Source organism: Hemiscyllium ocellatum, unplaced genomic scaffold, assembly GCF_020745735.1.
Source record: "Hemiscyllium ocellatum isolate sHemOce1 unplaced genomic scaffold, sHemOce1.pat.X.cur. R1, whole genome shotgun sequence".
Taxonomy (NCBI): Eukaryota; Metazoa; Chordata; class Chondrichthyes; order Orectolobiformes; family Hemiscylliidae; genus Hemiscyllium; species Hemiscyllium ocellatum.
Genome location: NW_026867603.1, coordinates 80,666 through 107,126, shown reverse-complemented (window position 1 = coordinate 107,126; position 26,461 = coordinate 80,666). Strand labels below are relative to the sequence as shown.

The following is a 26,461-nucleotide window of genomic DNA, read 5'->3' as shown; positions in this document are numbered from 1 at the left end:
TATCAGGGGGTGTAGCTCTCTCTGTGTCTGTGTGTGTGAGAGAGTATCTGTTTCTCGTGGATCCATGGGGATATCAGGGGGTGTAGCTCCCTCTGTGTCTGTGTGTGAGAGAGTATCTGTTTCTCGTGGATCCATGGGGATATCAGGGGGTGTAGCTCCCTCTGTGTCTGTGTGTGAGAGAGTATCTGTTTATAGTGGATCCATGGGGATATCAGGGGGTGTAGCTCTCTCTGTGTGTGAGAGTATCTGTTTATAGTGGATCCATGGGGATATCAGGGGGTGTAGCTCTCTCTGTGTCTGTGTGAGAGTATCTGTTTATAGTGGATCCATGGGGATATCAGGGGGTGTAGCTCTCTCTGTGCCTGTGTGAGAGAGTATCTGTTTATAGTGGATCCATGGGGATATCAGGGGGTGTAGCTCTCTCTGTGTCTGTGTGAGAGTATCTGTTTATAGTGGATCCATGGGGATATCAGGGGGTGTAGCTCTCTCTGTGTCTGTGTGAGTATCTGTTTATAGTGGATCCATGGGGATATCAGGGGGTGGAGCTCTCTCTGTGTCTGTGTGTGTGAGAGTATCTGTTTATAGTGGATCCATGGGGATATCAGGGGGTGTAGCTCTCTCTGTGTCTGTGTGAGAGTGTATCTGTTTATAGTGGGTCCATGGGGATATCAGGGGGTGTAGCTCTCTCTGTGTCTGTGTGTGTGAGAGTATCTGTTTATAGTGGATCCATGGGGATATCAGGGGGTGTAGCTCTCTCTGTGTGTGAGAGTATCTGTTTATAGTGGATCCATGGGGATATCAGGGGGTGTAGCTCTCTCTGTGTCTGTGTGTGAGGGAGTATCTGTTTATAGTGGATCCATGGGGATATCAGGGGGTGTAGCTCTCTCTGTGTCTGTGTGAGAGAGTATCTGTTTATAGTGGATCCATGGGGATATCAGGGGGTGTAGCTCTCTCTGTGTCTGTGTGTGTGAGAGAGTATCTGTTTATAGTGGATCCATGGGGATATCAGGGGGTGTAGCTCTCTCTGTGTCTGTGTGTGAGAGAGTATCTGTTTATAGTGGATCCATGGGGATATCAGGGGGTGTAGCTCTCTCTGTGTCTGTGTGAGAGTATCTGTTTATAGTGGATCCATGGGGATATCAGGGGGTGTAGCTCTCTCTGTGTCTGTGTGAGAGAGTATCTGTTTATAGTGGATCCATGGGGATATCAGGGGGTGTAGCTCTCTCTGTGTCTGTGTGTGTGAGAGTATCTGTTTATAGTGGATCCATGGGGATATCAGGGGGTGTAGCTCTCTCTGTGTCTCTGTGTGAGAGTATCTGTTTATAGTGGATCCATGGGGATATCAGGGGGTGTAGCTCTCTCTGTGTCTGTGTGTGAGTGAGTATCTGTTTATAGTGGATCCATGGGGATATCAGGGGGTGTAGCTCTCTCTGTGTCTGTGTGTGAGAGTATCTGTTTATAGTGGATCCATGGGGATATCCGGGAGTGTAGCTCTCTCTGTGTCTGTGTGTGTGAGAGTATCTGTTTATAGTGGATCCATGGGGATATCAGGGGGTGTAGCTCTCTCTGTGTCTCTGTGTGAGAGTATCTGTTTATAGTGGATCCATGGGGATATCAGGGGGTGTAGCTCTCTCTGTGTCTGTGTGTGAGTGAGTATCTGTTTATAGTGGATCCATGGGGATATCAGGGGGTGTAGCTCTCTCTGTGTCTGTGTGTGAGAGTATCTGTTTATAGTGGATCCATGGGGATATCAGGGAGTGTAGCTCTCTCTGTGTCTGTGTGAGAGAGTATCTGTTTATAGTGGATCCATGGGGATATCAGGGGGTGTAGCTCTCTCTGTGTCTGTGTGTGTGAGAGTATCTGTTTATAGTGGATCCATGGGGATATCAGGGGGTGTAGCTCTCTCTGTGTCTGTGTGTGTGAGAGTATCTGTTTATAGTGGATCCATGGGGATATCAGGGGGTGTAGCTCTCTCTGTGTCTGTGTGTGAGAGTATCTGTTTATAGTGGATCCATGGGGATATCAGGGAGTGTAGCTCTCTCTGTGTCTGTGTGAGAGAGTATCTGTTTATAGTGGATCCATGGGGATATCAGGGGGTGTAGCTCTCTCTGTGTCTGTGTGTGTGAGAGTATCTGTTTATAGTGGATCCATGGGGATATCAGGGGGTGTAGCTCTCTCTGTGTCTGTGTGTGTGAGAGTATCTGTTTATAGTGGATCCATGGGGATATCAGGGGGTGTAGCTCTCTCTGTGTCTGTGTGTGTGAGAGTATCTGTTTATAGTGGATCCATGGGGATATCAGGGGGTGTAGCTCTCTCTGTGTCTGTGAGAGAGAGTATCTGTTTATAGTGGATCCATGGGGATATCAGGGGGTGTAGCTCTCTCTGTGTCTGTGTGAGAGAGTATCTGTTTATAGTGGATCCATGGGGATATCAGGGGGTGTAGCTCTCTCTGTGTCTGTGTGAGAGAGTATCTGTTTATAGTGGATCCATGGGGATATCAGGGGGTGTAGCTCTCTCTGTGTCTGTGTCTATGTGAGAGTATCTGTTTATAGTGGATCCATGGGGATATCAGGGGGTGTAGCTCTCTCTGTGTCTGTGTGTGAGAGTATCTGTTTATAGTGGATCCATGGGGATATCAGGGGGTGTAGCTCTCTCTGTGTCTGTGTGAGAGAGTATCTGTTTATAGTGGATCCATGGGGATATCAGGGGGTGTAGCTCTCTCTGTGTCTGTGTGAGAGAGTATCTGTTTATAGTGGATCCATGGGGATATCAGGGGGTGTAGCTCTCTCTGTGTCTGTGTGAGAGAGTATCTGTTTATAGTGGATCCATGGGGATATCAGGGGGTGTAGCTCTCTCTGTGTCTGTGTGTGTGAGAGTATCTGTTTATAGTGGATCCATGGGGATATCAGGGGGTGTAGCTCTCTCTGTGTCTGTGTGAGAGAGTATCTGTTTATAGTGGATCCATGGGGATATCAGGGGGTGTAGCTCTCTCTGTGTCTGTGTGTGAGAGAGTATCTGTTTATAGTGGATCCATGGGGATATCAGGGGGTGTAGCTCTCTCTGTGTCTGTGTGTGAGAGAGTATCTGTTTATAGTGGATCCATGGGGATATCAGGGGGTGTAGCTCTCTCTGTGTCTGTGTGAGAGTATCTGTTTATAGTGGATCCATGGGTACATCGGGGGAATGTAGCTGCATGTGTGTGTGCGTGATGGAGAGAATGTGTTCTCCGACGTTTTTCCAATGCGCTGGAGCTATGAAACATTTTGTCACCATGCACCAGCTCAGCAGGCACGCCGATCCACCAACTGCGTTCAAAAATTTTCTCCCCAATCTCCGACATCTACGGGCGCAACAGTCTCAAATTAGCCCGAAGATGGGAACGCCACCCCCTTCTGATCGAGCCTCTCCTGCCTCCAGCTGTACATCTTACCCAATTGCCTCAGGAACCAGGCATTACCAGGATGTCTCAAATACAGACCACCTCACAAGCCGGGAGAGCAGCCGATCAGGTCGGCCGCAGGGGTGCTGCTCTAAATGATAAATGGTGACCGCAACCGAGTCTCCAAACACCAACGAGATAATTTGCGCCAAAAGTCAATGTACACTGACGCGACTGACTATGAGAGGATGAGCCATCAACACTGACCCACAGCAGAGCAAGGTCAAGGAAAGACTAGCCCTTCGAGAAAAACAGTCCCAGGTCTCTCACAACAACGTCATGGCCGATTCAGAGACTTGGATGAAGAATCTTTTTGTCCAGTATTGTCACACGCAGAAATAGCTGGCCGAGGGCAAGGGATGAATTTCGACTCCGGGAATGCGGATCGACAGGTCTTCCTAACAGCACTGGAATCCATCCTGAAAGATACTGGCTTCTGGAAGAGACCCAACTGACCATCAGACAGACAGTGGCACCAATAGAAGGAGGACACCTCCAACAACCTGAAAAGGAAAGGACTCTGGGAACAGAGAAATGTCGTCATCCTTCCAGCAGGTGTGGGCTGCCTGACCATCGTCCTGAACGGAACACAATACAGGGGAACCTCGATTTTCCCAACAAGATGGGCAGGCAATATTGCGTTCGGATAACCAATTATTCGGTTAATCAGTTCAATGCCTTTGGTCTGGGGCTCGGAGATTTTATAGTCTGCTCCCCATTCAGGACGCTGCAGCAGCACGCAGCGTACGCGAGACCTCGCCCCTGTTCAACACTGCCCCTTGTCCCCAAAACATCCAACACCTCCCCCTGCCATCCCCAATACACTCTCGCGCACTCTCTCACATGCGCGCACTCTCTCGCGCGCGCACACACACACTCTCACTCTCTCTCTCACACACTCTCACATACACACACACTCACACACACACACACACACACTCACACACAGATGCTCTCTCACTCTCTCTCTCTCTCTCACACACACACACACACACACATACAACTTCTTACTGCAACGTTTAACAGGTTCAGCCACTTGCCCTGTACAGGAGAATGTTGGTCAGATTATCTGGGGGCGGGGTGGGGGTGCAGAATGGAGAGTTTAGGGTAAACCCCTCTGTAGAACTCCAGGGAAAGTGTGGGGAGAGAGAGGGAGAGGGCAGCAGGTCAGTCACTTGGAGACAGTGCCTGTTTAATCACTGTAAACAAATGACGCCAACCCCGTTGGAAACACGTCTTTGATGTAATGTTTCTGTCGGGACCTCGAGATCTCCTTTGGATAATTGGTACTCGGATAATCGAGGTTGCTCTGTACATTGTAAAAGCCCACGCACTGCTCGCCGATGCCAACAGGTGGCGACGGACCCGACTTCGCAGCTAGAAAACCGCATGACAGCGTCGGTGAGGAAACTTCAAAACGCAGGAGAAATGAACAAGGCAGACCTCCAAGGAAGGAAACCTGAAGGATCCAACACACCCCGTATCTGCGGGTTACAAGTATATAAACGAGGGGACTCCCCCACCGTCCTCAGACCCATCGTCTCACCTCCCGCCACCATGACCAGCAAAGGAACTGCAACGCAAACTGAAACACACCTGGCAGAAGCCTGGAGCAACTCCGTCCTCTCCAAGCAGGAATTCGTTCACACCTGTCAAAGACACCAAGGGAGAGCACGACAAGGTCATGGCTCCCTGTGACACTATTCACACCAACAAAATGGCGCCCTGGCCGAAGGAACACCGGCTAAACGAACCCAGGACACAAACACCAGACAGCACCAACTCCGTCGGCCAGGACAGCATCCCCCACGTCATAGAATTCCACAGCAGAGTCCTTTCAGATTCTGTTTCTCTCACAGAAAGGGAGTACGCGGGCACAGCAGTTAATTTGGAGACCAGATGGAATTTTGGTTTTCATTGCCGAAGGAAGAGTGTAGAAAGGTGGGGGAGTGTTGTTGCAACTGTACAAGGTATTGGCGAGCTAGCATTTGGAGTAATACGGATAAATTTTCGTCCCCCTTGATGCATTGGAGGCAGTTCAGAGCAGGTTCACGAGGTTAGTTCCGAAGGTGAGGGACTTTCTCCAACACAGAGAGATTGAACAGCTCCTGGAGGTTATAAGAATGAGAGGTGATCCAATAGAGGTAGAGAAGATGCTAAAGGGGAATGACCAGGTCGATGTAGAGAAGACCCCCCACCCCAAACCATGGGGCAATGGTTAGACGAGAGGTTTTAGGAGGAGGGGTAGCAGATATAAAACAGGAATTCTTTCTGTCCCAACGGTCATGAATCTGTGAGGATGTGCGGGTTAGGGTGGATTGGCCATGCTAAATTGTCCCCGTAGTGCCCAGGGATGTGCAGGTTAGGGTGGATTGGCCGTGCTAAATTGTCCCCGTAGTGCCCAGGGATGTGCAGGTTAGGGTGGGTTGGCCGTGCTAAATTGTCCCCGTAGTGCCCAGGGATGTGCAGGTTAGGGTGGATTGGCCGTGCTAAATTGTCCCCGTAGTGCCCAGGGATGTGCAGGTTAGGGTGGATTGGCCGTGCTAAATTGTCCCCGTAGTGCCCAGGGATGTGCAGGTTAGGGTGGATTGGCCGTGCTAAATTGTCCCCGTAGTGCCCAGGGATGTGCAGGTTAGGGTGGATTGGCCGTGCTAAATTGTCCCCGTAGTGCCCAGGGATGTGCAGGTTAGGGTGGATTGGCCGTGCTAAATTGTCCCCGTAGTGCCCAGGGATGTGCAGGTTAGGGTGGATTGGCCGTGCTAAATTGTCCCCGTAGTGCCCAGGGATGTGCAGGTTAGGGTGGATTGGCCGTGCTAAATTGTCCCCGTAGTGCCCAAGGATGTGCAGGTTAGTGCACATCCCTGGGCACTACCGGACAATATAGCACGGCCAATCCACACTAACCTGCACATCTTTGGATTGTGGGAGGAAACCAGACCACCAGGAGGAAACCCACGCAGACACCGCGGGGGTGGAAAGAATGTGGGATACTGAAACAGTCTGTGTTTAAATGCGACAAGCCCCAGACAATATCCAGGCTTGGGCTGGCGTATGGCAAGTAACATCCGCACAAAGCAAATACCAAGCAATGGCCACCTCCACCAACAAAGACTCTCACCATCGTTCCTTGATGTTCGTTTTAATGGGCTTGCCATTACTGAATCCCCCCCACTATCCACATCCTGAGGGATACCATTGACCAGAAACTGTACTGGACTTGCCATATAAGAGGCTAGGAATACTGCGGCAAGTCATAGAGATGTACAGCACGGAAACAGACCCTTCGGTCCAACCCGTCCGTGCCGACCAGATATCCCAACCCAATCTAGTCCCACCTGCCAGCACCCGGCCCATATCCCTCCAAACCCTTCCTATTCATATACCCATCCAAATGCCTCTTAAATGTTGCAGTTGTACCAGCCTCCACCACTTCCTCTGGCAGCTCATTCCATACACGTACCACCCTCTGTGTGAAAAAGCTGCCCCTTACATCTCTTTTATATCTTTCCCCTCTCACCCTAAACCTATGCCCTCTCTTTCTGGACTCCCCCACCCCAGGGAAAAGACCTTGTCTATTTACCCTATCCATGCCCCCCTCATGATTTTATAAGCCTCTAGTTCTGGGCTCCCCCACCCCAGGGGGAAAAGACCTTGTCTATTTATCGTATCCATGTCCCCCCTCATGATTTTATAAACCTCTAGTTCTGGACTCCCCCACCCCAGGGGGAAAAGACCTTGTCTATTTACCCTATCCATGTCCACCTTCATGATTTTATAAACCTCTATAAGGTCATCCCTCAGCCTCCGACACTCCAGGGAAAACCTAACTCACCTGACTTCCCCCAGAGCCTGATGAGACGTAAGTCAGGAGTGTGATGGAATACTCCCCACTTGCCTGGATGGGGGCAGCTCCAACAACGCTTAAGAAGCTCGATGCCATCCAGGAGAAAGCAGCCTGCAACGTTCACCCCCTCCCCCACTGATGCTCAGTAGCAGCAGTGTATGCTATCTACAAGGTGCACTGCAGAAATTTTCCACAAAGATAGACCGTTCCTTCGAAATCCGTCGAGAAGGGACAAAGGGAGGCAGTGAGGTGGGAATCTCACTCCCTGCGAAGCTGGGAAATTGAGCAAAAGAAAAACCGAAAGAATGAAAACAGGCATCGCTGGAAAAACTTAGCAGGTCACTGGGCCTGAAAAGTTGACTCTGCTTTCCTCTTGCCGACCTGCTGCGTTTTCCCGGTGATTCCTGTCTCTGTTGGGAATCGGATCGCCGCTCCTTCAGTGTGAAAATCCTGGAATTCCCCACCCCCCACAGGGCATTGTGGGTCAACCTACAGCACGTGGCCTGCCACAGTCCTAGAAAACAGCTCCTGGGGGCGGGCAGTAAGTGCCCAGCTTGTGGCTCAGTGGTTAGCACTGTTGCTTCACAGCACCAAGGTCCCAGGTTCGATTCCAGCTGGGGCGACTGTCTGTGTGGAGTTTGCACATCCTCCCCGTGTCTGCGTGGGTTTCCTGCGGGTGCTCCAGTTTCCTCCCACAGTCCAAAGATGTGCAGGTTAGGGTGGATTGGCCGTGCTAAATTGTCCCCGTAGTGTTAGGTGCGTTAGCCAGAGGGAAATGGGTCTGGGTGGGTTACTCTCCGGAGAGTCGGTGTGGACTGGTTGGGCCGAAGGGCCTGTTTCCACACTGTAGGGAATCTAATCTAATCCTGCAACCGAATGAAGAGGAGAAATGGGGAGTGTCCGGTTTGAAACCAGGAGGAAGTGAAGACTGCAGATGTTGGAGATCAGAGTCGAGAGTGTGTCGTGCTGGAAAAGCACAGCGAGGTCAGGCAGCATCCAAGGGCCAGGAGAATCGACGTTTCAAGCATAAGCCCATCGTCCGGAATTGTAGGAGAATCAACATTTCTTCATCAGGGATCGCAAGGGGATCGACGTTCCTTCATCCGGGATTGCAGGAGGATCGATGTTCCTTCATCCGGGATCGCTGGGGGATCACTGTTTCTTCATCAGGGATCACAGCAAAAATCGACGTTCCTTCATCTGGGATCGCAGGGGGATCTATGTTTCTTCATCAGGGACCACAGGAAAATCGACGTTCCTTCATCCGGGATCGCAGGGGGATCGACGTTCCTTCATCAGGGACCACAGGAAAATCGACGTTCCTTCATCAGGGACCACAGGAAAATCGACGTTCCTTCATCCGGGATCGCAGGGGGATCGACGTTCCTTCATCAGGGATCACAGGAAAATCGACGTTCCTTCATCAAGGATCACAGGGGGATCGATATTTCTTCATCTGGGATCGCAGGGGGATTGACGTTCCTTCATCAGGGATCACAGGAAAATCGATGTTCCTTCATCGGGATCGCAGGGGGATTGACGTTTCGGGCATAAGCCCTTCATCAGGAATGTCAATCCCCCTGCGATCCCTGATGAAGGAACGTCGATTTTCCTGTGATCCCTGATAAAGGAACGTCAATCCACCTGCGATCCCAGATGAAGAAACATCGCTCCCCCTGCGATCCCTGATGAAGGAACATCGATTTTCCTGTGATCCCGGATGAAGGAACGTCGATCCCCCTGCGATCCCGGATGAAGGAACGTCGATCTCCCTGCGATCCCGGATGAAGGGCCTGTGCCTGAACCGTTGACTCTCCTGCTGCTGCCCGACCTCGCTGTGTGCTTTTCCAACACCGCACTGTTTTTTTTAATTCCATCTGAACCTAGGCAGAGTTACCATCGCCTTGCTCATCGCCGTGTCCTGTCTCTTCCAGGTCTGGGGATCCGGAGTTCCCCACCCCCTCGGCGGGGAAGCGATGGAAATGGGAAAAGAGACTCGGGCGCTACTGAGCGAGCAGCCGGCGGCGGCGTCGGAGGGCCACGGGCCCGGCCCACAGGCTTCCAGGATCCAGGAAGGGGAGTGCTTTCAGTGCTTCGTCTGCGGCAAGGGTTACCGCTGGGCGTGCCTGCTGAAGAGGCACCTGCGGGTGCACACGGGCGAGAAGCCCTTCGAGTGCGGCGTCTGCAAGAAGAGTTTCAGCAAGTCCAGCAACCTGACCCGGCACCGGCGTTTCCACACAGGCGAGAGGCCTTTCCAGTGCACCGTGTGTCAGAAACGTTTCTCCACCTGCAGCGACCTGCGGGTGCACCAGCGCATCCACACCGGGGAGAAGCCCTTCGAGTGCGGCGTCTGCCAGAAACGCTTTTACACCTCCGGTCACTTGATACGGCACCAGCGGACTCACAGCGGGTAGCGGCTCGCTTCCCCGGGGGGGGACGTCCGGGCCCCACCCCTGGCCACGAGGTTAAACCTCCACCCCTGAAACCCACCCGCTGCGAACCCCGAACTCCCTCGTCGTCGGGGATTTTGTTTTTCTAAAATCGTGTCGCGTTTTAGAATCGTTCACGTTGCCGCTCCCTTTGTCCGCGGGGGGATCGGAGCAGTCGTTGGGGTCCAGGGTGACTGCCTGTCCTGTGTGGACACCTTTCAGACATTCCCCCCTACCCCACTCCAGGGGGGAAAAGACCTTGTCTATTTACCCTATCCCTGCCCCCCCCTCATGATGTTATAAACCTCTAGTTCTGGGCTCCCCCACCCCAGGGGGAAAAGACCTTGTCTATTTACCCTATCCCTGCCCCCCCTCATGATGTTATAAACCTCTATTTCTGGGCTCCCCCACCCCAGGGGGGAAAAGACCTTGTCTATTTACCCTATCCCTGCCCCCCTCATGATTTGAAAAACCTCTAGTACTTCCAGCCTTCCATATTCGGTCAGGGCATCCCTTCACGTTCCTGCAGCTCCCTTCCCCTGCGAATGCAGGATTGTCAGAGTTTTGCCGTGTGGAGGCTAGGGCATGTGCAGCTCAGTTTGAGGTCCTGGATGTAAACTTGCTCTCAGAGCTGTCATGGAGGCCCTGTAAAAAGCGAGCCGGATGTACTGCGTCCTGAAGCTCTGTGATGCTACCGACAGTGAATCCAGTCAGAAACCCGTGTCCCGCTCAGAGGTCACTCGATGGGAAACAGCCACCTCTCTTCCTGAGGGACGGCCACAAGAGTGCTGCAGGCACGACTGCCACCCTTGGAGTCACGTAGACTCCTGACAGGGTGGTAGCACGCCACTCGGCCCGTCGAGTCCATGCTGGCCCTCTGAAGAACGTCACATCGTGGTGGTACAGTCCCAGCCCCTTTCCTCTTCGTGGTGGTACAGTCCCAGCCCCTTGCCTCCTCGTGGTGGTACAGTCCCAGCCCCTTGCCGCCTCGTGGTGGTACAGTCCCAGCCCCTTTCCTCCTCGTGGTGGTACAGTCCCAGCCCCTTTCCTCTTCGTGGTGGTACAGTCCCAGCCCCTTGCCTCCTCGTGGTGGTACAGTCCCAGCCCCTTGCTTCTTCGTGGTGGTACAGTCCCAGCCCCTTGCCTCCTCGTGGTGGTACAGTCCCAGCCCCTTTAGCATGGCCAATCCACCCTGACCTGCACATTTTTGGACTGTGGGAGGAAACTGGAGCACCCGGAGGAAACCCACGCAGACACGGGGAGAATGTGCAAACTCCACACAGTCAGACAGCCGCCCCCCGAGGTGGGATCGAATCCTGGTCCCCCGGCGCTGTGAGGCAGCTGTACTAACCACTGAGCCCACCGTGACTTTGCCTGGTGCTTTTTGGGCCTGACACTTGGCACACGCCGATTAATAGACCCAATCCGAATTCCACGTCCCGCTGAACACTTCTCTGCCTAGTCACCTGAACCTGGACTTAACCCACAAGGAACTGCCTGCTTATGTGGTACCATCCACGTTTCTGCTCCCTCGCAGTGCAACACTGCAAGCCCCTAGCTCCCTTATGGTGGTGCAGTCCCAGCTCCTTGCCCCCTCACAGTGGTACAGTCCCAGACCCTTGACCCCTCACGGTGGTACAATCCCAGTTGCTTGCCCTCTTGCAGTGGTACAGTCCAAGCCACTTACCCCTTCAAGATGATACAGACCCAGCCCCTTACCTCCTCGGAGTGGTACAGTCCCAGCTCCTTGAGTTGGTACAGTCCAGGCCCCTTGCCCCTCATGGTACAGTCCCAGCCCCTTGCGTTGGTACAGTCCCAGCCCCTTGCCTCCTCGTGGTGGTACAGTCCCAACCCCTTGCCTCCTCGGAGTGGTACAGTCCCAGTGCCATGCCCCACAGTGGTACAGTCCCAGCCCCTTGCCTCCTCGTGGTGGTACAGTCCCAGCCCCTTGCCCCACGGTGGTACAGTCCCAGCCCCTTGCCCCACGGTGGTATATCCCAGCCCCTTGCCCCACGGTGGTACAGTCCCAGCCCCTTGCCCCACGGTGGTACAGTCCCAGCCCCTTGCCTCTTCGTGGTGGTACAGTCCCAGCCCCTTGCCCCACGGTGGTACAGTCCCAGCCCCTTGCCCCACGGTGGTACAGTCCCAGCCCCTTGCTTCCTCACGGTGGTACAGTCCCAGCCCCTTGCCTCCTCACGGTGGTACAGTCCCAGCCCCTTGCCTCCTCACGGTGGTACAGTCCCAGCCCCTTGCTTCCTCACGGTGGTACAGTCCCAGCCCCTTGCCTCCTCACGGTGGTACAGTCCCAGCCCCTTGCCTCCTCGTGGCGGTACAGGCCCAGCCCCTTACCTCCTCACGGTGGTACAGTCCCAGCCCCTTGCCTCCTCGCAGTGGTACAGTCCCAGCCCCTTGCCTCCTCGCAGTGGTACAGTCCCAGCCCCTTGCCCCTGGCAGTGGTACAGTCCTAGCTCCTTGCCTCCTCAGTGGTATAATATAGCCCTTTGCCTCCTCACGGTGGTACAGTCTCAGTCCCTTGCCTCCTCGCGGTGGTACAGTCCCAGCCCCTTGCCTCCTCGCAGTGGTACAGTCCCAGCCCCTTGCCTCCTCGCAGTGGTACAGTCCCAGCCCCTTGCCCCTGGCAGTGGTACAGTCCTAGCTCCTTGCCTCCTCAGTGGTATAATATAGCCCTTTGCCTCCTCACGGTGGTACAGTCTCAGTCCCTTGCCTCCTCGCGGTGGTACAGTCCCAGCCCCTTGCCTCCTCGCAGTGGTACAGTCCCAGCCCCTTGCCCCTGGCAGTGGTACAGTCCTAGCTCCTTGCCTCCTCAGTGGTATAATATAGCCCTTTGCCTCCTCACGGTGGTACAGTCTCAGTCCCTTGCTTCCTCGCAGCGGTACAGTCCCAACTCCTTGAGTTGGTACAGTCCTAGCCCCTTGCCCCCTCATGTTGGTACAGTCCCAGCTCCTTGCCTCCTCACAATGGTATAATATAGCCCTTTGCCCCCTCATGGTGGTACAGTCCCAGCCCCTTGCCCCCTCACAGTGGCATACTCCCAGCCCTTTGCCCCTCTCCTCACAGTGGTACAATCCCAACCCTTGCCCCCCTCACGGTTGTACAGTCCCAGTCCCTTACCCCCCTCATGGTGGTACAGCCTCAACCCCTTGCCCCCTCATGGTGGTATAACCCTAGCCCTTTGCCCCTCTCACAGTGGTATTTGCCTAACCCCTGCCCCATCGCAGTGGTACCATTGTAGCCTGTGTTTCCTTGCCCACTTGTGTGATCGTCACTGTTGATGTGCTGTCTCAAGCTCAGGAAAATGAGGATCTCTGATTGATCCCTGGACACGCCTCTGCCTAGTGTTAGACAATACACCAGGTACCAAAGGATTGTCAGCACAGGAAGAGTCCACTAAGCCCAAGCAGTCAGTGCTGATACCTCCTCCCATCAACCTATCCCCTCTCTGCTGTGATTCTAAGGTCCCCTTACAGTCAGTCAATTGCAATAACTGCTTCAACCACATGCTGTGTGGTAGTGAGTCCCACACTCTCACTACTGTCTGGGTGTCTCACTTCTAATTATTTTTTTCCCCTTCGGATTTACCTTATCCGTCCCTGGTCTTGCAGTCTCACCCTCCTGGAAGGCTGTCCTCCTGCCTCTTCGACCCAAGCTTTTGGCTGGTTGGCCTGATGTGTCTGCGGGTGTCAGTGATTGCTTGGAATGTGGCGCTGTTGGCGAAGGGAGGGTTTGCGAACCCTAGCTCTCTGTTCGTTCGGTTACAGTACATTGCTGGCATCTTCCCCGATCCCCTTCAGGCTGCGAGTACCACCAGCAGGACATTGGCGAACAAAGCTGACTTTCTCAGGACTGTTCCCAAACCCCCGCACCCAGGGCTGAGTGACTGTTCAAGCCCTGGCATTGTGGGTGATCAGGAATCCTCCACCATCTGCCTGGCTAGGACAGATCAGCTAGGAAGGTAAACAAGGTGTGGATCTGAAAAGTAAGAATGCCCTTGTTAGGACGTGGAGGTGCTGGTGTATGACTGGGGTGGACAAAGTTAAAAATCATGACACCAGCTTCTCGTCCAATAGGTTTATTTGGACGTACAAGCTTCTGGAGCACTGCTCCGTCATCAGGGAGCCAGTGGGGCAGGATTACAGGACAGAGAATTCAGAGTAAAAGATCAAAGTGTGGTACAACTGACGTGAGGTATTGAACAAACCGAGATTCCTGTTGAGTCTTTAATCACTTATAATGGGGTTTCAGGCTTCAATGAATTAATATTTAAATCCCAACGCTTCTTTCAGGTCACATTCCCGAGATAATTAGATTCCGTACAGTGTGGAAACAGGCCCTTCGGCCCTACAAGTATGTACGGTTTTATTTTTTAAAAAGTGACATCGCAGCTCGGATGAAGCATTAAAGGTTCGAGGTTAGAGTCTGTCTGTCTCCCAATCCTGATTCAGACTGGTTCTGTTTCCAAAGTAGGAATTGATCAAATGCTGCATAGACGTTTTGAAGAACTGGAAATCAGAGAGAAATGGGTGGGTTACTCTTCGGAGGGTCATTGTGGACTTGTTGGGCCGAAGGGCCTGTTTCCACACTGTAGACAATCTAATCTAATCTAATCTGAACTGGTTGTCGAAAGCGAAGACGTTGTGGTTGTGGATAAAGCAGATGAGGACAGTGCTCGGATATTGGAATTGATGTTGAGTCTGTTGCGGCCATGCCGCCATCGTGGGGAATGCTGGAGTAATGTTCCTGGTTCAACTGGTCCCTGGGGGCTGAGCTTCTATAAGAAATCCGTAGTGTCGCGGCAGAAACTTGGTGTTGGGGGGGGGGGCTCTCTCTCCCCTCTCTCACTATCTCTCCATCCCCTCCCTATAGCTCTCTCCCCTTCTCTCTCACTATCTCTCCATCCCCTCCCCCTCTCTCACTATCTCTCCATTGTCCCCTGTACAATGGGTTTCAGGATGCCCTCGACATAGCCAGAGAGGTTCTCAGACAGGATCCCATTGCCGGGACGTCCCGGTGTGTTAGCTCTGTGTAGAAGTCTCCTACGTAAGAAGTACGTGCGATGAGTGTGCGTCTGGTATTCTGATCAACAGTCTTCAACGATCTGTTGAGTTCACGGGTGTGCTGTTTGGTCGGATCGGCCGGTGGTTGCCTGGTGACGATGTTGCGATCGGCGTTAAGAGCGTGGACAGCGCTGTGTTGTGATCGGGTAACGTTCTGCTCTCCCTGGTGGGTGCGGCTGATGGATCCGGCATTTCCTGACGGCTTGAGTATACGTACCAAGCCCTCCAGAGAGGCACCCAAATCAACTCCTCCTTTGGGCGCTCCACTGCGGACAACTGTTCCAGCTCCTGCTTCGTCGGTTGTCTCATGGAGCTTGCCGGTGACGTTTTTGGAAGGCTTCCTGGACTCTCATGCGTTCGATGAATTCCTCTATGTCTGCCGTAAGACTAAGGGGATCCGTTTTGGTGGTGGGGCAGAAATTGAGCCTGCAGCGGAGAACTTCAATCTCTTCCTGTGGAAGATTATGGTCCAAGAAGTTGACGATCGCTTTCCCTGTTGTGACGCCATTTCTCAACTGGGGAGGCCTGGCTACTGCTGCTGGTAATGCCAAGTTTCTCCAGTTCCTTGTTTTCAGTGTGCATGTAGGCGGTGTGGTTCCATCGCCTCATCTGCCCAGCAGCGTCTTGTAACTGTACTGCTGCATCTTGAGCGCAAACTGAGAATAAGGACTCTCTGTCAACTTCAACGGGGGTATGGCGCCTGATGTAGGTTGGTGCACAAGATGGTCAACGAGTTTGCGAGAGGTGTGACGGTAAAGTCTAACAGCGTGGTCTGTGCTGTAGGCCGACTTGAGTGGGTTCGGCTTCGGGTGACCGTCCTCCAAGGTGGACTTTGGGATACGCAGCAACGCAGAGTTGGCAAGCAGAGGCTCATAGCCAAGTTCGGTCCCCATGAGGATGGCCTCAATTGGGATCTTCGGTTCATGTCACAATACAGCCCCATTGCACTACACACACACACACACAATCACACTCGACCCTCTCTCATCCGTACTTTCTCTCAGACTCACCCTCTCACAGGCATATACTTCACACTCAGGTGCACACGTGCATGCACACACACACATGCATTCTCTCATGCACACACATGCACATACACATGGAGTATATGCGGTGAATTTGCACTTGCAAATTTGTATTTGCAGATACGTTCTAGCTTGTTCAAAAAGCACCCACCCTGTAGGCAGTCAGTCCATGTGACATTTAATCAATTCCCTATTTTGGCAATAGAATCAGTCTGACTGGGACACAGCCAGATTCGAACCACACACCTTTAATACATTGTCTGAGTGGTGATGTCACTTCTGTTTAATAAAACCTTACGTTATCTCGGGAATGTGACTTGAAAGAAGCTCGAGGATTTGAATATTAATGCATCAAAACTTGCATCCCCTTCGAAGTGATGAAAGACTCAACAGCAATCTAGGTTTGTTCAATACATCACATCAGTTGTATGACTCTTTGATTTTTTTACGATAAGTTCAGTGTCCTATGATCATGCCCCACTAGCTATGTGATGAAGGAGCGGCGCTCTGAAACCTTTTACTTCTAAACAGACCTGCTGGACTATAACCTGGTGTTGTACAACATAGAACATTACAGCGCAGTACAGGCCCTTCAGTCCTCGATGTTGTGCTGCTCTGTGGCACCAATCTGAAGCCCCTCTCTCCTACACTATTCTATTCTCATCCAAATGCCTATCCAATGCCCATTTAAATGCCCCTAAAGTTGGCGAGTCTACTACTGTTGCAGACAGTGTGTTCCACGCCCCCTCCTACTCTCTGAGTAAAGAAACTCCCTCTGCCATCTGTCCTGTACCTATCACCCCCTCAATTTAAAGCTGTGTCCCCTCGTGCTAGCCATCACCATCCGAGGGAAAAGGCTCTCATTGACCACCCTATCTAATCCTCGAATTATCTTATACGTCTCAATTAAGTCACCTCTCAACCTTCTTCTCTAACAAAACCAGCCTCAAGTCCCTCAGCCTTTCCCCATAAGACCTTCCCTCCATATCAGACAACATCCTGGTAAATCTCCTCCGAACCCTTTCCAAAGCTTCCACATCCTCCCTATAATGCGGTGACCAGAACTGTACACAATACTCCCAAGTGCAGCCGCACCAGAGTTTTGTACAGCTGCAGCATGACCCCGTGGCTCCAAAACTCAATCCCTCTCCCAATAAACGCTAACACACCGTCCGCCTTATTAACAACCCTGTCAACCTGGGCGACAACTTTCAGGGATCTATGTACATGGACACCGAGATCTGTCTGCTCATCTACACTACCAAGAATCTTACCATTAGCCCAGTACTCTGCATTCCTGTTACTCCTTCCAAACTGAATCACCTCACACATTTCGGCATTAAACTCCATCTGCCACCTCTCAGCCCAGCTCTGCAGCTTATCTATGTCCCTCTGTAACCTGCAACATCCTTCCGCACTATCCACAACTCCACCAACCTTAGTGTCAAATTTACTAACCCATCCTTCTACGCCCTCATCCAGGTCATTTATAAAAATGACAAACAGCAGTGGCCCCAGAACAGATCCTTGCGGTACCCCACTAGTAATTGAACTCTACGATGAATATTTCCCATCAACGACCACCCTCTGTCTTCTTTCAGCTAGCCAATTTCTGATCCAAACCACTAAATCACCCACAATTCCATGTCTCCATATATTATGCAATAGCCTAGCATGGGGAACCTTATCGTACACCTTACTGAAATCCATACACACCACATCAATCGCTTTACCCTTATCCACCTGTTTGGTCACCTTCTCAAAGAACTCTAAGATTTGTGAGGCATGACCTACCCTTCACAAAACCGCGTTGATTATCCCTAATCAACATATTCCTTTCTAGATGATTATAAATCCTATCTCTTATAACCTTTTCCAACACGTTACCCACAACCGAAGGAAGGCTCACTTGTCTATAATGACCAGGGTTGTCTCTATTCCCCTTCTTGAACAAGGGGACAACATTTACTACCCGCCAGTCTTCTGGCACTATTCCCGTAGACACTGATGACATAAAGATCAAAGCCAAAGGCTCGGCAATCTCCTCCGTGACTTCCCAGAGAATCCTCGGATAAATCCCATCCAGCCCTGGGGACTTGTCTATTTTTACAGTTTCCAGAATTGTTAACACCTCCTCCTTGTAAACCTCAATCCCATCTTGTCTAGTCACCAGTATCTCAACATTCTCCTTGACAACATTGTCTTTTTCCAGTGTGAATACTGACAAAAAGTATTCATTTAGCTTTTCCCCATCTCCTTGGACTTCACGCACAACTTCCCATTACTGTCTTTGATTGACCCTAATCTTACTCTAGTCAATCTTTTATTCCTGATATACCTACAGAAAGCTTTAGGCTTTTCCTTGATCATACCTGCCACTGATTCCTCATGTCCTCTCCTAGTTCTTCTTAGCTCTCTCTTTAGGTCTTTCCTGGCTAACTTGTAACTCTTCACTGAGCCTTCATATCTCATCCTAACCTAAGCTGTCTTCTTCCTTTTGATAACAGATTCAACTTCCTTTGTAAAGTACGGCTCTTGCCGATAACTTCCTGACAGGTACATACTTATCAAGGACACGCAGTAGCTGTTGAGAATAAACTCCACGTTTCAATTGTTCCCATCACCTGCAGTTTCCTTTCCCATCCTATGCATCCTACATCTTGCCTAATTGCTTCGTAATTGCCTTCCCCCAGCTATAACTTCTGCCCTGTGGAATACACCTATCCCTTTCCATCGTTAAAGTAAACATAACCTAATTGTCGCTATCATCAAAGTGCTCATCTCCCTCCAAATCTAACACTTGGCCGGGTTCATTACCCAGCACCAAAGCCAATGTAGCCTCGCCCCTTGTCTACATACTGTGTCAGGAAACCCTCCTGCACATACTGGACAAAAACTGACCCGTCTAAAGTACTCAAACTATAGTAGTCCCGGTCAATATTTGGAAAGTTAAAGTCACCAATAACAACTACCCTGTCACTCTCGCTCCTATCCAGAATTATCTTTGCAATCCTTTCCTCTACATCTCTGGAACTATTCGGAGACCTATAGAAAACTCCCAACAGGTTGACCTCTCCTTTCTTGTTTCTAATCTCAGCCCATACTATCTCAGTAGATGAGTCCTCAAATGTCCTTTCTGCCACTGTAATACTAACAATGTCACACTCCCACTTAACCTGATCCTTGTTATGACACGGTTGGTGTGTGTCCAAAGATAACCCTTGTGGCAATATTTGCACACCTAGCTAGCACACCTAGGCAGCACGGTGGCTCAGTGGTTAGCACTGCTGCCTCACAGCACCAGGGTCCCAGGTTTGATTCCAGCCTCTGGCGACTGTGTGGACTTTGCAGATTCTCCCCGTGTCTGCGTGGGTTTCCTCCGGGTACTCCAGTTTCCTCCCACAGTCCAAAGATGCGTGGGTCAGGTGATTGGCCATGCCAAATTGCCCATAGTGTTAGGTGCATTAGTCAGAGGGAACTGGGACTGGGTGGTTGCTTTTCGGAGGGTAGGTGTGGGCTTGTGGGGCTGAAGGGCCTGTTTCCACAATGTAGGAAATCTAATCTAATCATAACCCTATGAATTCAACGTGTGGTGACTCAGGAGTTAGCACTGCTGCCTCACAGCACCAGGGACCTGGGTTTGAAACTAGCCTTGGGCTGTGTGGAGTTTGCATATTAGAATTAGAATCCATACAGTGTGGAAACAGGCCCCTTGGCTCAACAAGACCCCACTGAATTTCTGAAAAGTTACCCGTCCAGAACCACTACCCAGAATTGAACCCGGGTCTGTGATGCTGTGAGGCAGCAGGGCTAACCACTGAGTCACCATGACGCCCTGGGTCTGCATGGGTTTCCGCCCACAGTCCAAAGGCATGTAGGTTAGAGTGGATTGGCCGTGCTAAATTGTCCCCGTAGTGCCCAGGGATGTGCAGGTTAGAGTGGATTGGCCGTGCTAAATTGTCCCGTAGTGCCCAGGGATGTGCAGGTTAGGGTGGATTGGCCGTGCTAAATTGTCCCCGTAGTGCCCAGGGATGTGCAGGTTAGAGTGGATTGGCCGTGCTAAATTGTCCCCGTAGTGCCCAGGGATGTGCAGGTTAGAGTGGATTGGCCGTGCTAAATTGTCCCGTAGTGCCCAGGGATGTGCAGGTTAGGGTGGATTGGCCGTGCTAAATTGTCCCCGTAGTGCCCAGGGATGTGCAGGTTAGGGTGGATTGGCCGTGCTAAATTGTCCCCGTAGTGCCCAGGGATGTGCAGGTTAGGGTGGATTGGCCGTGCTAAATTGTCCCCGTAGTGCCCAGGGATGTGCAGGTTAGGGTGGATTGGCCATGCTAAATTGTCCCCGTAGTGCCCAGGGATGTGCAGGTTAGGGTGGATTGGCCGTGCTAAATTGTCCCCGTAGTGCCCAGGGATTGGCAGGTTAGAGTGGATTGGCCGTGCTAAATTGTCCCCGTAGTGCCCAGGGATTGGCAGGTTAGAGTGGATTGGCCGTGCTAAATTGTCCCCGTAGTGCCCAGGGATGTGCAGGTTAGGGTGGATTGGCCGTGCTAAATTGTCCCCGTAGTGCCCAGGGATGTGCAAGTTAGGGTGGATTGGCCGTGCTAAATTGTCCCCGTAGTGCCCAGGGATGTGCAGGTTAGGGTGGATTGGCTGTGGTAAATTGTCCTGTAGTGCCCAGGGATGTGCAGGTTAGGGTGGATTGGCCGTGCTAAATTGTCCCCGTAGTGCCCAGGGATGTGCAGGTTAGGGTGGATTGGCCATGCTAAATTATCCCGTAGTGCCCAGGGATGTGCAGGTTAGGGTGGATTGGCTGTGGTAAATTGTCCCGTAGTGCCCAAGGATGTGCAGGTTAGGGTGGATTGGCCGTGCTAAATTGTCCCCGTAGTGCCCAGGGATGTGCAGGTTAGGGTGGATTGGCCGTGCTAAATTGTCCCCGTAGTGCCCAGGGATGTGCAGGTTAGGGTGGATTGGCTGTGGTAAATTGTCCTGTAGTGCCCAGGGATGTGCAGGTTAGGGTGGATTGGCTCTGGTAAATTGTCCCGTAATGCCCAGGGATGTGCAGGTTAGGGTGGATTGGCTCTGGTAAATTGTCCCGTAGTGCCCAAGGATGTGCAGGTTAGGGTGGATTGGCCGTGCTAAATTGTCCCCGTAGTGCCCAGGGATGTGCAGGTTAGGGTGGATTGGCCGTGCTAAATTGTCCCCGTAGTGCCCAGGGATGTGCAGGTTAGGGTGGATTGGCTGTGGTAAATTGTCCTGTAGTGCCCAGGGATGTGCAGGTTAGGGTGGAGTGGCCGTGCTAAATTATCCCGTAGTGCCCAGGGATGTGCAGGTTAGGGTGGATTGGCTGTGGTAAATTGTCCTGTAGTGCCCAGGGATGTGCAGGTTAGGGTGGATTGGCCGTGCTAAATTGTCCCCGTAGTGCCCAGGGATGTGCAGGTTAGGGTGGATTGGCCATGCTAAATTATCCCGTAGTGCCCAGGGATGTGCAGGTTAGGGTGGATTGGCTGTGGTAAATTGTCCCGTAGTGCCCAAGGATGTGCAGGTTAGGGTGGATTGGCCGTGCTAAATTGTCTCCGTAGTGCCCAGGGATGTACAGGTTAGGGTGGATTGGCTGTGCTAAATTGTCCCGTAGTGCCCAGGGATGTGCAGGTTAGGGTGGATTGGCCGTGCTAAATTGTCCTGTGGTGCCCAGGGATGTGCAGGTTAGGGTAGATCGGCCATGCTAAATTGTCCCATAGTGCCCAGGGATGTGCAGGTTAGGGTGGATTGGCCGTGCTAAATTGTCCCTGTAGTGCCCAGGGATGAGCGGATTGGCCGTGCTAAATTGTCCCCATAGTGCCCACGGATGTGCAGGTTAGGGTGGAATGGCCATGCTAAATTGTCGCTGTACTGCCCAGGGATGGGCGGATCGGCCATGCTAAATTGTCCCCATAGTGGCCAGGGATGTGCTGTTTAGGGTGGATTGGCCGTGCTAAATTGTCCCCATAGTGCCCAGGGATGTGCAGGTTAGAGTGGATTGGCCGTGCTACATTGTCCCGTAGTGCCCAGGGATGTGCAGGTTAAGGTGGATTGACCATGATAAATTGCCCTGTAGTGCCCAAAGATGTGCAGGTACGTGTGGATTGGCCGTGCTAAATTGTCCCATGATGTCCAGGGATGTGCAGGTTAGGGTGGATTGGCCGTGCTAAATTGTCCCCGTAGTGCCCAGGGATGTGCAGGTTAAGGTGGATTCGCCGTGCTAAGTTGTCCCATAGTGCCCAGGGATGTGCAGGTTAGGGTGGATTGGCCGTGCTAAATTGTCCCGTAGTGCCCAGGGATGTGCAGGTTAGGGTGGATTGGCCGTGCTATATTGCCCCGTAGTGCCCAGGGATGTGCAGTTTAGGGTGGATTGGCCGTGCTAAATTGTCCTGTAGCGCCCAGGGATGTGCAGGTTAGGGTGGATTGGCCGTGCTAAATTGTCCCGTAGTGCCCAGGGATGTGCAGGTTAGGGTGGATTAGCCATTGGAAATGCAGGGTTACAGGGATAGTGTAGGGCTGATCATTGCAGGTTCGATGTGGATTTGATGGGCTGAATGACCTGCTTCCACACTGTAAGGATTCTATGAGTTGAGGAGTTGGGAAGGATTATTGGCGTTAATAGAGAGAGAGAGAGAGAGGTTTTCTGCTGGTGGTCTTGACTCATGTGGGGTCAGGACAGCCCTTTCTTCACTCTAAGTGGCCTCCTAGCTGCCTCATAAGATTCAATTTGATCAGTTTAAATTTAAGATTGAGGTATGTTTTTCTTTTATATGTTACTCAAAGGCTTTCAGAGTCAGGATACAGACGAGTCACCACCTCATCGATATACAGTCAGAGCCTAATACCCTTCTCCTGTGCTGGTTACAGTGTGATACTGAGGGGTGACCTTACAGAGGTTTATAAAATCCTGAGGGGGCACGGATAGGGTAAATAGACAAGGTCCTTTCCCCCTGGGGTGGGAGAGTCCAGAACTAGAGGTTTATAAAATCATGAGGGGGGCACGAATAGGGTAAATAGACAAGGTCCTTTCCCCCTGGGGTGGAGGAGTCCAGAACTAGAGGTTTATAAAATCATGAGAGGGACATAGATAAGTTAAATAGACAAGGTCTTTTCCCCCTGGGGTGGAGGAGTCCAGAACTAGAGGTTTATAAAATCATGAGGGGGGCACGAATAGGGTAAATAGACAAGGTCCTTTCCCCCTGGGGTGGAGGAGTCCAGAACTAGAGGTTTATAAAATCATGAGGGGGGCACGAATAGGGTAAATAGACAAGGTATTTTTTCCCCTGGGGTGGGAGAGTCCTGAACTAGAGGTTTACAAAATCATGAGGGGGGGCATGGATAGGGTAAATAGACAAGGTCTTTTCCCTCTCGGGTGAGGATGTCCAGAACTGGAGGGCATAGGTTTAGGGTGAGAGGGGCAAGATATAAAAGAGACCGAAGGGGCAACTTTTTCACACAGAGGGTGGTGCGTGTGTGTGGAACGAGCTGCCAGAGGAAGTGGTGGAGGCTGGTACAATGACGACATTTTAAAAAGTTAGTAAGTTTGCAGATGACACCAATTTGGAGGTGTAGTGGACAGCGAAGAGGGCTACCTCAGATTACAACAGGATCTGGACCAGATGGGCTGAGAAGTGGCAGATGGAGTTTAATTCTGATAAATGCGAGGTGCTGCATTTTGGGAAAGCAAATCTTAGCAAGACTTATACACTTAATGGTAAGGTCCTTGGGAATGTAACTGAACAAAGAGACCTTGGAGTAGGTTTATTGCTCCTTGAAAGTGGAGTCACAGGTAGATAGCAACATTTAAGAGGCTTTTGGATGGGTATGTCGACATCTGTATGACTCTAAAAGGCCACTGGATGGAGGACATGGATAGGAAGGGTTTAGAGGGCTATGGGCCAGGTGCTGGCAGGTGGGACTAGATTAGGTTGGGATATCTGGTCGGCATGGATGAGTTGGACCAAAGGGTCTGTTTCTGTGCGGTACATCTCTCTGGTTGGGATTTTGTGTCCATGTTTTCACCCTCACTGTGTGGATTTAGGGTCTTGTTCCATGGGGCCCCTGCGTTTGAAAACTGCGGTCCAGTCTACCTTCTCCCGAACACGAGTCCTGACAAAACAACGTAGCAAACGGGACTTGGCTTGCTTTGGGAAACATTGGTCGGCCTGGAACGAATTGGACCCCAGGGTCTGTTTCTGTGCTGTACGATGTACTCTACTCAGCTAACTGTTCACAGAATCAGTTCTACGTACAGGTGGTCAGACTGTCGCTAGAACAACTCTGAACGGCATCGCTGAGACACTGTGAAGGTTCCAAAACTGTTGCTGGGCACAATGGAGCTGAATAAATTGTCCAATGTGTTTGTATTTGAATTGAGTGGATTGGTTCATTAGCACCTCGTCATGTCCCAGCATTGGCTCTCTTTGTATTTCTTCAAAAGGGCAACATTACAGAAAGGAAGCAAGCAACAGGGCACCAGTAAGGCTGAGCAAGAGGTGAGTAAACATTGAGTTGACCAGCAACAGAAGTAATTGATGGTCCACTGACCATCAGACACTGCTTTTTGCAAGAACATCTGTGGGTAATGGTGGAAGGCTGCTCTTTGGAATCGAGGGCTGTGACTAGTGGTGTCCCACAGGGATCAGTGCTGGGACATCTGCTGCTCGTGACCCACATAAATGATTTGGAGGAAAGCGTGGCTGGTCTAGTTAGTCCCTATGGGTACTGAACTTAGCTATCAGCCTCTGCTCGGTCTCATCTGGGACCTTGCGTTCATGTCACATTACAGGTGATCAGCATTGCAGTACACACACACACACACTCTCACATACACACGGACACAGGTACACACAGACACCCACACACACCCTTTTAGACACACACACTCACACATGCACCCCCTCACAGACTTAAGACAGTCTGCACTCACTACTCACACACACACACACACTTTCTCACACTCACAACCCTCACCCCAGACACACAGACAGACAAAGACCCACATGCACACATATATTTTGTGGGGTGAATTTGTACTTGCAGAGTTACATCCCACTTTGCTCAAAAACTGCATACATCCATGTAGAACTCTGAGCTCAAAAACTGCATCAATTTATGTAAAACTCTGTTATCTCACTTTTTAGATTAGAATCAATCTAAACATCATGGCATAGACAGAGAATACAGGGGGCCAACACCTTCAACATATTGTCGAGCTATCACCATTGTTAACAGCTAACCCGAGAATGCAACTTTAAAAAAAGGTTTTGTGATTTACACATGAAAATGAAACTATCGCTGTATTCTAACAGATGAAAGGCTTAACAGACAATCAATTTTTCAATGTATAATTTCAGTTACATCCCCCTGCAAACTTTTGCTATAAATTCTATGTTACGATCGAGCCCTCCACAATCACCTGATGAAGGAGCGTTGCTCCGAAAGCTAGTGTGCTTCCAATTAAACCTGTTGGACTATAACCTGGTGTGTGATTTTTAACTTTGTACACCGCAGTCCAACACTGGCATCTCCAAATCGTGCCCAGGGATGTGCAGGTTAGGGTAGATTGGCCGTGCTAAACTGTCCCCGCAGTGCCCAGGGATGTACAGGTTAGGGTGGATTGACTGTGCTAAATTGTCCCCGTAGTGCCCAGGGATGTGCAGGTTAGGGTGGATTGGCCGTGCTAAATTGTCCCCGTAGTGCCCAGGGATGGGCAGGTTAGGGTGGATTGGCCGTGCTAAATTGTCCCCGTAGTGCCCAGGGATGTGCAGGTTAGGGTGGGTTGGCCGTGCTAAATTGTCCCCGTAGTGCCCAGGGATGGGCAGGTTAGGGTGGATTGGCCGTGCTAAATTGTCCCCGTAGTGCCCAGGGATGTGCAGGTTAGGGTGGATTGGCCGTGCTAAATTGTCCCCGTAGTGCCCAGGGATGTGCGGGTTAGGGTGGATTGGCCGTGCTAAATTGTCCCCGTAGTGCCCAGGGATGTGCAGGTTAGGGTGGGTTAAGGAGTATGGGTGTCCTTTGGAGGGTTGGTGTGGACTCGATGGGCTGAATGGCCTGCTCCCACCCTCTCGAGAGGCTATGGTACCAGCGGTGCACACCACAGCCTGTAAATCCAGTGGGTTGGCCATTGCAATTACTTCTGACCCCACAGTGCTGCTTCCATTGGGTTATTATCAAAGAAGGTGGATCCTGTTTTCAGGAGCCATTGCCCCTCGCCCCCATCCTGCATTTGGCGGGAAAACCCTGTCCCTGGGTCTTCATGAGAGCTGCTGCGCATGCGTGACTCGGTGGCTGCACGGGTGTGCGCTTCTGCGTCTGCGCAGAGCGGCTCCGCGGCCGGTTGGGAGAGGCGGATGCTGGAGCGCATGCGCACGTCACCACCGTCGGGCCGTGACGACCCGACTGCCGCCGTACCACGCGTGCGCGGTCCTGTCGACGTCCGCGTTGGAGGGAGACGAGTTCGAGGGCGCCTGCGCGGTGGCGCGCGGGCGAGGCGGGAAGGGTCGTTTTGGCGCCAGATTCAAAACTAAACGGCCACCCGCGGAGCGTTCCAAGACCTGGGAGCCAACAGAGAAGGCACAGGAAGATCCCAAATTGAAACCATCCCATTACTCTTAGTGATTGGGTGGGCATGG

At 51.7% G+C, this 26,461-nt stretch overlaps 1 protein-coding gene across 1 annotated transcript in view; it reads left to right on the top strand.

Moving 5' to 3' along the window:
* Positions 1-10,024, top strand: part of LOC132809095 (protein krueppel-like) — a 28,128-nt gene extending 18,104 nt beyond the window's left edge. Inside the window, exon 2 of the mRNA XM_060822493.1 lies at positions 9,218-10,024. Within this exon, the coding sequence (XP_060678476.1) occupies positions 9,260-9,697 (438 nt within the window). The 5' untranslated portion in view covers positions 9,218-9,259 and the 3' untranslated portion in view covers positions 9,698-10,024. The remainder of the gene's footprint in view (positions 1-9,217) is intronic.
* Positions 10,025-26,461: the final 16,437 nt, after the last annotated feature.